Raw genomic sequence first — 12285 nt, forward strand, 5'->3', positions numbered from 1 at the left:
CAAGGTCAAAGCTTCATAGAACACCCAGACATTCAGAACTGTAGAGCTCTCACACGTTTTCAAATGGTTTAACCCAAGTGTTAACACTGACCTCTTATACTTCAATGAGCTCTGTCATCCCATTAGAAGCATAAAAGGAAAAATAGGTAATTTAAATAAAAATGTAAACTTCATGCAAAGTAGAGGCACATAGATATTTTAAAAGCAATACTATAATCATAATTTTAGTCAGAGACAGAAAAAAAGAACAGTCAGAACTCAAGGAAACCAGTCCAGAAGATCCCAAGGAAGTTTTACTAGAAAAGAACAAGAAGAGGGAAGGGGAAGAGGAGGAGGTGCTGGCTGCGGCAGCAGAGATGTGGCAGTGCTAGCATCAGCCACTGCCATCAACTCCCTGAGCACTGGGGAATTCTCCAAGTAGGAACAGGGAAAACCTGGCCTTAGAGGAAGTGAGCTAGTTCAAATGACCAGCCTACAGGTTCTCTGTCAATTCCCACACCCTGACATCCCTCTTTTCCAGACTCTCCCCCACCCCCAGGCCTTTTAGAAACTCAGGGAAGTGAAACGAGACAGATCAACTACACAGGGCATTCTAGCACAGTATTATTTTCCTCCAATTGATGTTTCCAAATGTTTCCTCGGTTCTTGACTGACTAAACCTGAAGTAAGGGAACAGTCCCCACTGTTAATCTCCACATGTTTCAGTTTGATGTGAGAAATTATTTTTTATTATTTAAAAAACGTTACTCTTGTTGTGTAGATGCACATGCTGTGGCGTACGAGTGGAGACTGAAAACCTCTGTTAAGTCAGCTTTCCTCCTTCTACTTTCCATGAACAGAAATCTGCCAAGCCATCTCATCAACCTGGGAAAGGACACCTTTAAAAAGAAAATACTTCCAGCTTCCAATGAAATGTTTCAAAGGCTAATATGATTGGGATAGCATGGGTGTATACTCACTGACCAATCAGAATTAGAACTGTTGCACTGCCACCTAACCACAGAGATTTAACAACATGACAGAGCTGGAGAGACATGCCAGCAATTAAGCAATTAATACTTGCTGCCCTTCTAGAGGATCCAAGTTCTGTTTCCAGCACTTCTACTGGGCAGCTCACACCTGCCTGTGACTCCAGCACAAGTGGATCTAACACTCTCTTTTGACCTGGAAGGGCACACACTCAGCATACACTTACAAAGACACACATATGTATACATAAAGAAAAACAATTAAAAAAAAAAGGAGTAGAAGATTTTATCAGGATAAATGAAAAACAGAGAACACTTGGAAAAGAGCCAAAATTTTAAGAGCACACATATAACCAGAAAGCACAGGCATATAAAGATTTCACGGCACCCTATGTGCACATTCTACACTGGACTGGACTGTATCACTGATACAACAATTCTGCATAACTCCAACCTTTACGGAAAAAGAAAGCCATCAGCTAACAGGCAGCAGTGTTGACAACTGGCCTGTTTCAGGCTGCTGTTCACCACTCTGCAGGATGGTGGACGGGAACACAGAGTCAGCAAGCTGGGCTGATGATTGACATCTGACAAAATTAAACTCAAAGTCTATTTATCAAGCTTTACAGGGAAGCCACCACACACATTACAGTTTACTAAGAACAGTAAAAGTTATAAAGTTTGATATGAGTCCCCTTCTTGAAAGTTGTGTTGTTTTGTTTTAAGAAAGGCTGTACTCTGTAGAGAACTGCCAAAAGATGCACAAACACAAAGTATGCAAGAAGGGTTAAGGTGCACACAACTTCAAACATGAACTCAGTTGAATTATAAGTCAAAGGGCAGGTAGGTAAAAAGAAAGGCCTTCCATTAAACTGCTTGTGTCTGGCAAGTGTAGGACCTCGAAGGGCTGCCATGCCCTGGCTGAGGCTTTCCATGTGCTGCTGTCTACCAAGTAACATTCTGCGATTTTTCTAGATCAAAACATCCTGATGTAGGCATGGTGCTCTAGGCAGGGTATTTACACTTGACAGCCCACTGTCCCCCAGTTGAGTTCCTGTTTATGTTTTTCCTTCCCTGGCTTGGTGTATATGTTGAACCTGCTCAGTAAAAGTTTTGGCATTCTCTCTTAATGAATGACCCAAGTCTGTGTCTTCCTTTAATCCCCCAGGCCTACGCCCGAGCTCAGTACTGTGGTGGTGCTGGTGCTGTCAGGCAAGGAGGGGAAGTGGCATAAAGATGATGCTCCAAGCCTGACATAGCTGTCTCCTTAGAGGTCTGCCAGAGTCTGACATATACAGAGGCGGATGTTCACAGCTAACTACTGAGCTGATCATGTGGTTCCTAATGGAGGAATTAGAGAGAAGACTGAAGGAGCTGAAAGGGTTTGCGGCCCCATGAAGAAAGCAACAAAACCAACCAACCAGAGCTCCCAGGGTCTAAACCACTGGCCTGGGAGCACATAAGAAGGGGCCCATGGCTCCAGCTGCATATGTAGGGGAGGATGGCCTTGTCGGGCATAGGTGGGAGAAGAGGTCCTTGGTCAAGTAAAGGCTGGATGCCCCAGTGTGGGGGAAATCATGGGTGGGGAGGTGGGAGTGGGTGAGTTGGGGCATATCCTCATAAAAGCAGGAGGAGGGGGAATGGAATAGGGGGTTACTGGGAGGGGGGGGAAAGGGGATTACATCTGAAATGTAAATAAAATATCCAATTAAAAAAAAAAAAAAGATGATGCTCCAAAAGGCATTCGATAACAACCCATGCCCTAATACCTCCTTCCACAACTGCAGTGGACTTAGGAAAGACATCCAACAGCAGAGGAAGTGTTGACCTGTGTTCTGATCTTCTGCATTTATGGTAGCTTCTAACCTCACTCTGAAGTTTAATAGAACTCTTCATATTTTTAAAGTTCTCAGAAAGGGAAGAGAAGACTAAGACAGTCAATACTCACCAACAATATACCTTTGTTAGGATGAAATAAGTTGAAATAGAAAGAAAAGCCATGAATCCAGACAATTAATTTTTAATAATAGTTGTTTTTTTTAACGAGTTTTCTAAAATCAGATTGATATACATCATTGTCACTGACATTATCAGGGAGTTCTAGATAGCAAATATAAATCCAGAATGTCAAACATTCGATGTGTTGCTTAGCCAAATAAAACTGAATAGGGTGTGGCAGCTGCCTCTCTTTCTACTGCAACACCCTCTTTGGAGTGGCCCTGATAAAGGACACATATATAATAGCCACACTCAGCCCTTCATACCTCTGCCTCAAGAAGAGATGGTTCCATGGTTCTCGGCTCATCAACAGAGGCCTCATCATCAAACAGCCGGCGGCAGCAAACCAAGGTAAATGGTGGGGGCACTTCTTTAAGAAAGGAGACTGCTTCTCGGCGAGACTTCCCATAAAGCTGAATGCCATTGACCTAGGATGACAAGGCTGTCAGCTGTGAACAGGTACAAAATTAAGAAGCAACAAAAAGAAAACAGGATGGCATCTCACTGTTCTTGTAAACAAAGGCCATAAAATTACTCATATTATTTTATTAATAATTTAAAACATCTAAATTAAGGGTGAATCTTGATTGAAAAAATTTAGGCTACATCTTGACTGAAATGGAGAGAATAAAGTATAAAATGTGTGCCAGGAAGCACGATTCCTAGATAGGAGATATAATGGTTCACATCTCTGAGGTTTCTCCTTTACAGAATCCAATACTGCATTCTTTCAGCTTTCTGTCATTCCTTAAATGCACTAACTGTCCCTGTCAGCCTCCTAACACCCAATTCCCTCTGTGTTGTCACTGTAAGTCTGTTTGCCTAGCAAACATGTGAGCACATCTGATACAGAACAGTCAGAGTTTACTGTCAGTCAGCACACCCCTCCTCAGTGAACACACACCAGAGCATCACCTTAGCACACACATCTATAGCAGCAACAGGTGTCACCAGCACCACTTGAATTCCCATACACTGGGCAAGTGCAGCATCACAGAAGTGCGCAGTTCCCAAGTTCACCGCAGTGTGACCTACCTTTCAAAAGGATATCTTTTCCTTGTTAATTAATGATTAATCACTATCATCAAATATCATATATATTTTGATACATCAAACTTTGGATCAAAGACGATTTAGAAATCTAGATTGGGTGTACTGTGATTTTCACATATGGTTTTAGCTCCAAGTCTTCTCATGTGAGATAACAGGTAGGACTGACTATAACAGGAACACCGTTTCCACAGATCTACCCCTGCACCAGAGAGAACACAGAACACTGGGGTGCTGGAAGCACTCTGTCAGCTGTGGTACAGTGCTGTCCCTAGGAACCACTTTCAAATTTGTGACCACCCAGTACCTAACCATCAAACCAGATATATCATCCTGTCTCTCATTATTCAGACATAGAGTAAAACAACAGTAATGACAAAAACACCTCATGGAGAATCTCATTTTCTCTCTCCCTCTCTGCCTCTCTCAAGTCATGATGATGATGAATGAGTCTGAAGAACAGCTGACCCAGGACCAAGCAGTCTTCCTTGGAAGAATTCAAGTCAACCTCTACACAGAACACTGGTCACATAATATCTACAATACTAGGCTAAGAAACAGGCACAGAAAGCTCTAGAGTCAAGTGGACAGTAACCTCTATTAAATACACAAAGAGATACAAAGACAACAGAAACTCTAACAGTATACAGTTATTAGTTTGTGCTTCAACAAATTAGAAAGTCACTTTTCAGGCTGCTATCTTAGAGTACCTTTAAATATTTATTTAGTTCATTATTTATTCATTTGAATTGTCTCCACTTATTACAGCAGTGCCTGGTAGTCCTCTTCACTACCTACTGCTAAAAACATTGGTCACATTTCCCATTACCAACCCCTAGCTAAGGGGATTTATGGCTGCTGTAAATAGCTGTTCTGGCCTGAGACTTGGCATGGTCCTCTAACCCCAAAGCGTATTTGTGTTTCTGGTTTTAAGCTCTAAGAAGTACATTAAACACATTGGGGGTGGAAGAAAAAAATGAGGAGGAGGGAGAGAAGGCAAGAACAGGAGGTGGGCGGAGAGGGAGAGGGGACCAAAGAGACCAACCAAAAAGTTTATGTGGCCAACTTCAAAGTTTTTCTTTTAATGTGTACATTCACTTAACTTGGAATTTTTATTTTAGAATTCACAGTATTCCTTGAAGTCCTTGAGCCTGAGACCTTCTTTTAAGTGACACGGAGTCTTAATTATGCAGACTTGTTGATTTAAAAATGCACATGAGTAGAGGCTTCCAGAGCACTCACTGACTTTACACATAAGCTTGTTAACGTCAGTCACAGTGATAACAAAGCCAATCCCCTTTGTGACAGAAGCTCTTCAAATTATATGGATGGTAGCTCTTTAGACTCTCACAGACATACAGTAGAAGAAGAGAAGGAAAATGATTTTCTTATATGTTAAACAGTATACACAGGGACACATGCAGGGCAAATTCCGAACCCAGGGCACTTCTCTGCCTCTCAATCTAGGCTTCTTTCTGTAGTCAGCTTTTGCTACCTTGTGAGTTCTTCCACCCTTCTCCACCCTTCTAATCCCCTAATACTAGATAGTAGAGGAAAAAAGTATAGAAAGGAAAGGGGGTGACATTATCATTAGACTACTTCATGTTGATTAGGGAAAGTCAAGTTCTTTAGGACAAGTTATTTATTTATTTCTTCTCTTCTTCCTCCTCCTCCTCTTCTTCCTCCTCCTCTTCCTCCTCCTCCTCCTCTTCTTCTTCCTCTCTCTTCCCCCTCTTCCTCTTCTCTACTCATAATTACTCAACAAACCACAACCAACAGCCAGCAACAACCCACCCTGCCTCTCCGGGCCCTAGCATTTATATATACTCTGAAAAGTCCTCAGAATTCCAAAAGCACACAAAGGAACTATCTATAGCTGGCAAAATCAAGCCCCAGCTAGAGCACAGTGCAAACCACAGTCAGCTGCTATTAATCTGAGACAGACCCATATCCCATACCTGTGATTAAATGAAAACATATTCTTATGTTGTTTCTGTGATTTTTAAAGAAACCAAAATTCCAAAACTGTCACATCTTTCTGTATTTCAACTTTCCTTACCAGAATCTGCATTTTAGATGTCAAATTACTGAGGCCATGAATAACACTGAGAACAGAGCACTTGACTCCGATGAAGAAAGCTAAGCTTGCTCCCCAGTACAACTTTAAAAAAGAAAAAGAAGAGAGAAGAAGACACCCAGGGGTCCACCCTCAGTAGAAGCAACTATGCATATGCAAATATATGGTGGGGAGATGGGAGAGAAAGAGAAGAATGCTTTGATCACTATGAGAGAAGAGCAAGAAGAACTGTCTGATGTGAGTAGCCTGCCCAGGCAACTGAGGCCATAGGGAAATCCTGGCCCATGCTGCAGCTATGGGCCATATCTAGGTCTGTTGCCATGCAGCAGCCGGGGTCTGTGCTGATGGTTCTTACCACTACATATTACCACTACATATTACCACTACAGACCATGTAGACATCCCTGATGTGGGTTGCCGCCTGGGACCATACCATAGGCTGTGCAGCGCAGGCCCTGCTCCTCACTGGCTGTGGCACTGAGGAGAGCTATCCACAACCCTCACCAGCTCTAACACTCAGAAAAGCAGGTCCTGGACCATGCCTGTGTAGCACAGTAGAGTTGGCCCTGAGGATGTGAGCACAGGAAAACCTGTCCTGTCCTTCCCTGCTGCAGCATTGGGAGGGCTCTCCAAGGCAGTCCTGGGGAGCAGAAGTTAGAGGCATCAAACCAGATCAATGACTCACTGCATTGAACATTTGTAAGTAAAGATGTGTGGACAAAGGGGTGTTCTGTGGGACAAACTACAGCTTCCACAAGAAGATGTTTTGTTTTTTCTATCTGGTTGGTTGGTTGGTTGGTTGGTTGGTTGGTAGATTGCTTTTGTTGTTGTTGTTGTTCCTTTGTTGTTGTTTTTAATTTTTAATTTTCTTTTGGGAGAGGGAGGTTGCAAGGGCAATATGGTGGGATGGGGAGATAAGTGGGACTGGGGTACATGATGCAAAATTCACAAATAATAAAAAGTTTTAAATAAAAAATAAAAGAATAAGAAGAAAGTAAAAAATGTTTATGAAACTGTGTTAACTTTGTGTTAATGTAAAAAGGTCATTACACTCCCTCACTCCAAATGTTTACGCTCCTGTTATAACACTTTGTTTTTCAGATAAAGGCCCAGAGTATTCTAACCTTAGATAAAGAACAGGGAACTATGTTGACAAGGGTGGGGGTGGAAGGAATGCTATGTTCAATCTACTCTAACCATCCAACACTGCTCTAACATACAGCACATAGCAACCACTTTAACCTCTGGGTCCCTGAATTTCACATGTAAAAAGTATTCATTGGTAAACTCAGTCACATATACTTTACCATCTACAACTATAAAATGAGCTATCAATTAAATTGATTTTATTCCTTCTGCATCTTTCAAATATATCTTGTTTCTCAATTGCAAATAATTACATATCACATCAATGGTCTCCACTCTACAGATTACTGTCTGAAAACTATGGCCATGCCTTGCCAATCAGGAAAGATATGATCTTAGGCCCAGAAAGAGAACATTAGTTATCCAGTAAAATTCATGGCATAAATCTTCCATACACAGCTCAAGGTCACTCTTGTCAATGATATAAAAATAACTACCTTTCCCCAATAAAGAATGATGAGTATTTGAGGAGATGGGTATGTTCAACCTGATTTAACTGATACAGAAAACACACCCTTATCAAAACATCAGGCTATTCCGTTGACAGGTATAGCTTACTCAACAAATGGTGCTGGCAAAACTGCATTTCTACAAAAGTATGAAATTTGACTCTGGTTTTTCACTTTGTACAAAAATCAATTTAAAATGATCAAACATCTTAATTTCAAATATGAAATACAGCAACATCTTAAAAAAAAAACAGAGGCGTTAGCCTTCAGGATACTGGATTATAGAAGAACTTTTTGACTAGAACACCAATAGCACAGACACTAAACCCAAGTGTCAACCAAAGGAAGGCACCAAAATGAAAGATTTGTGAGAAGCAAGGGAAATAAGGAGCAGTGCAGAGAGCCTAAAGAATGGAAGAACCCCTTTACCAGCTACACTTCAGACAAGGCTGATATCCAGATTTACAAAGAACTGTAGACATCCAATGCCAAGGAAACTGGTAAGCAATACAAATGAACTGAAAAGATACTTCTTATAAAAGGAAACACCAATGGTCAATGTTCTTATAGGCATTTAATATCCCCCAGTCATCAAGGAAATGCAAATTACAACTACAGAATGGCTATCATCAACATACCTGAGAACAGCTACTGAGAGGCTGCGGATTATTCACTATGGTGGAAATCAGTGTGGAGGTTTCTCAAAATTAAACACAGACCTACACTTGGGCCCCAGTACTTTACAGCTTGGCATATACCTAGAGAGTTTCATACCTGGCCAAAGAAATGCTTGTACTCCCATGTCCATTGCGACCTTATCCACAACAGCAGAAAAACAGAACATAGTTCTCCAACAGTAGGTAGATGGGTAAGAAAAGCAGGTACATATATGTAAGACTGAATACGATTTGGCTCTTAAGAAAAAAATGTAACTACAAAATTTTCAGGAAAATGAGTGGGCTTAGAATGTGTAATATTAAATGATGTCACATAATCTCAGAAAGAAAGAAAATGCATGTTCTTTTTCATATGCAGGATCTAGGCAATAACACATGTATATATATAAACAAATATATATGTAGGTACAGTATAACATATAGAAAAGAGAACAAAAATATTAGAAGATAAAGGAACAAATGTAGGTCATTATAACACAAGTTATAAAACAGAATATAAAGCTAATTGCTTTTCTAGTTCTAATTGTCATGGGTTTTTAGTTTTTCATGACAGTTAAGTGCATAAAAATGTATTCAACAGTGAAATGGTAAAATTCAATGTGAAGCTACACAGCTTCAGTTCCAAATGGCCATTCTAATTATCTAGGAATTTGCTGAGATGCATAGATTGTGTCTGGTTAATTTCTGTGGATAATTTTTACTTAGAGATTTTTAATAGATATTAAAGTTTATAAATAAACAAAATAATAAATTAATAAAATAAAGGCTGGTACTAACAACAACTAAGTTCACTGGGAGTGTACATTCCAAGCACACATAAGGCCCTGGATTCAATCGGCAATACAAACAAACAAACAAGCAAGCAATTTACTACATCTTACAGTGGGATTCTAAAACCTTGTCCTCCCATACTTAAGGAAGAACTTTATATCTGTTCATATCAGTCCAAAACTCAACTCAGCATTTGTCTCAACAAACTCTTTTAGGCTGGTGATAACTACTGTGTGTCATCCTATCATTTCACTTTGATCAAACATAAAGTTTAGAAATTGCTAAAATCAGGAACCACAGCTACCAAGTAGATTTATTAATTACCTTGTAGTTTAAATGTGAAATACTCCCCATAAGCTTCTGTTTTTGAATACTTGGCTTCCAGATGGTAGGGCCATTTGGAAAGGTTCTAGAAACTTTAAGAGGTAGGGCCTCACTAGTGGAAGTGGTTCACTGGTTATGGACCTTGAGGGTTTATTGCCTGGCCCCATTTCCTATTCAGTCTATGCTTCTTTGACTGCAGGTGCAAAGTGACCAGCTGTCTCACGCTCCTGGCACCATAGCTGTCCCACCATGATGGATAAGACCTCCTCAAACTGTAAGCCATAATAAAAGAGTAATGGCATGAACGAACAATGGAAAGAGAGTTAGGAAACACAAGCAAAGGTATACTGCAGCTAGCTAAGCAGGAAGCTGGGAAAGTCAGCATCTTATAAATCTTTCAGAAGATCACTACAAGGCAGTGTTGCTTAGAAGCCAGATTATTTAAACCGTGGATCACAACCCTGTATCTACAACTGAATGTATAGTCATGAAAATACCAATAGTAAAGATTTCAGAAAGTACAATAAGCACAAGTTAATTTAAAATTGAGCGTATAATAAATCCAAGCTTTCTTCTGGCTACTTGTGTCCATGCTGCAGAACCTAAGCTTACTGTGGCCTTAATTGTGAACATACAACATGTACTGGACTATGTATGTCACCATGCCACGCAACACCAACAAACACTGCCTAAAACAGTGGCTCAAAATGGAAGCTATGCTGTTATTAATCACATTGTTCTACATAGCTAAGTGGGCAGAATAAGAGGTCCCAAGTTCAATCCCCAGTACCACCTAAATTGGGGACTGGAAGCATGTAGACATGAAATACAATTGTTAAATTATTTCCTGCCATCATTCCTCAGCCTATAAATGTCAAATTAATATATACTGACATTTTATTACATTCAAATGTTTGATTTTTTAAAATTGCTGTGTGAGTTGTTGATTTGAGCATCATTAAAAACTGTTAAATGAATTGTGGCTTGGGATAAGGACAGAATTTTGAACAATTTCTAAAATAGTCCTAAACATCTGCTACTTTGTACTATGTATTTAGGCAAAACAACATACTTAGTATTGACAATTATAAAATCCAAACATTGATCAGATCTGGAAAACACTGAAGATGCTCTGCTCCTGCCATATCAAAGACAGCCAAGATTTAGTTCTTTATATGAAAGTAACCAAGCACATGCATCTCAGTATGTAAACCAGCTTTCATCTTTAATAAGTGGCAAAAATATATGCATACCAAAGAATTATTTTAATACAAGTTAATGATTTATTGTCAGCAAATGTTTATACCTATCTTATACCCGTATCTACAGGATTGTGTAAAATTGCTCCAGAAACAAAGACTTCTGCCCTAAAACTGCTCTGGACTGACACTAGAATTAGTAACCTGGGAAAACCATTGGAGGCAGCGCTACAGAGCACAGAATCCCAAGAGGACACCCTTACAACTACACACAAGCCTGATGTTGTTCTACTTTTACCCTTACAGAAACAATCTACAGAGCCTGAAAATAAATATGACTATATGCTGCCAACAAGAACCAGGGACCGTGAGGCTGGAAAGTTGGCAAGGCATTTAAGAGCATCTGTTGCCCTTGTAGAGAACATCCAAGTTCTACTCCCAGCACCTAAAGCCCTCTTCTGACCATCAAAGTCACTAGGTACATATATAGTGTACATATATACATGCAGGCAAAACACTCATATACATATATCAAACTTTGTGTCAACCATTTAGACAAACATTCAAAAGGATGCTCAAAGGTCTTATCAGCTAGGAAAAAGTAAATAAAAAAAAAAAAATGTGGTATCTACTTCTGTATTACCCAGTAAGCTGTTTGTATTTCTTGGTATAAATGGCTGGTATTAGTGACACTGTCAATCAGTGAACACAATTTCCTAGAACTTAACATTTTTGCCATGTATTTTTCTTCCCCTGTATGTTTTTACCTCGAGAAGTTCATCCTCTGGCTGCAGGAGGTTCAGGGTATCCACAGGACCCCCAGGAGCAACTGAGGAGATATAGTGGTGTCCATCAAAGGAGTCGACTTCCATACCAAGCCTGAGAGTGTGGATAGGCAGCAGCTGCAGAGAACACAGAGCAATGATATCAAACACGACAGAGACAGGACAGCTGTTAATCAACCCCTATCACCTGTCATTTAGACACTGAAACCCCAATTCTTAGAACCAAACACTAAGATCCTAAAATTTCCAACACAGGAAAAAAGTGGTAAGTAAAGTCATGAAATCACCTTTCTTCCTATTCTAGGACAAACAAGAGAGTCTGAGCTCTCTCCCCAGTATAAACACTGCATTTCAGCGTTCTGTTGTGCTCCTGCCTTAGAACACCCTACTTCCCCTTTACTAGCTAATTAACCTCCACTTACACTTTAGTACCAAAACAATGAAACTTCCTCACATCTCAAGTTAATGAACATCCAAGCGAGGTCAGAACCACCTTGAACACACCTCAATCTCAGCTCAACACACTGATTTCAGAATATTCTTCTCTCTCTCTCTTTTACCTGGGCTTGGGGTCAGACTCAGAGCTCTGGAAGTAGTAGGCAGCTCTACCACAGAACTCCAGCTCCAGCCTTGTTTCTGCTGTTGTTTTAAGACAGAATCCCATGTAACATAGGATGCCTTCAGTTCACAATCCACGTGGCCTTTCCTCTCAAATGCTACAGGTAGGCACCAGCACATGCACATACAATTCTATTATCTTTTTTTATTTTTTTTATTTTTATTGGATATTTTATTTACATTTCTGATGTTGTCCCCTTACCCTATACCCCCCCACACCCAG

General features: G+C 40.2%; 1 protein-coding gene across 1 annotated transcript in view; it reads right to left on the reverse strand.

Annotated features, from left to right (window-relative positions):
* Patj (PATJ crumbs cell polarity complex component) overlaps positions 1 to 12285 on the reverse strand; it is a 299188-nt gene that overhangs the window by 229448 nt on the left and 57455 nt on the right. The window contains exons 15-16 of the mRNA XM_028778758.1: positions 11427 to 11561; positions 3233 to 3394 (exon numbers count right to left, since the gene is read on the reverse strand). Coding sequence (XP_028634591.1) covers positions 3233 to 3394; positions 11427 to 11561 — 297 coding nt within the window. The remainder of the gene's footprint in view (positions 1 to 3232; positions 3395 to 11426; positions 11562 to 12285) is intronic.

The sequence above is a fragment of the Grammomys surdaster genome, unplaced genomic scaffold, assembly GCF_004785775.1.
Source record: "Grammomys surdaster isolate TR1022 unplaced genomic scaffold, NIH_TR_1.0 341, whole genome shotgun sequence".
NCBI classification, from domain to species: Eukaryota; Metazoa; Chordata; class Mammalia; order Rodentia; family Muridae; genus Grammomys; species Grammomys surdaster.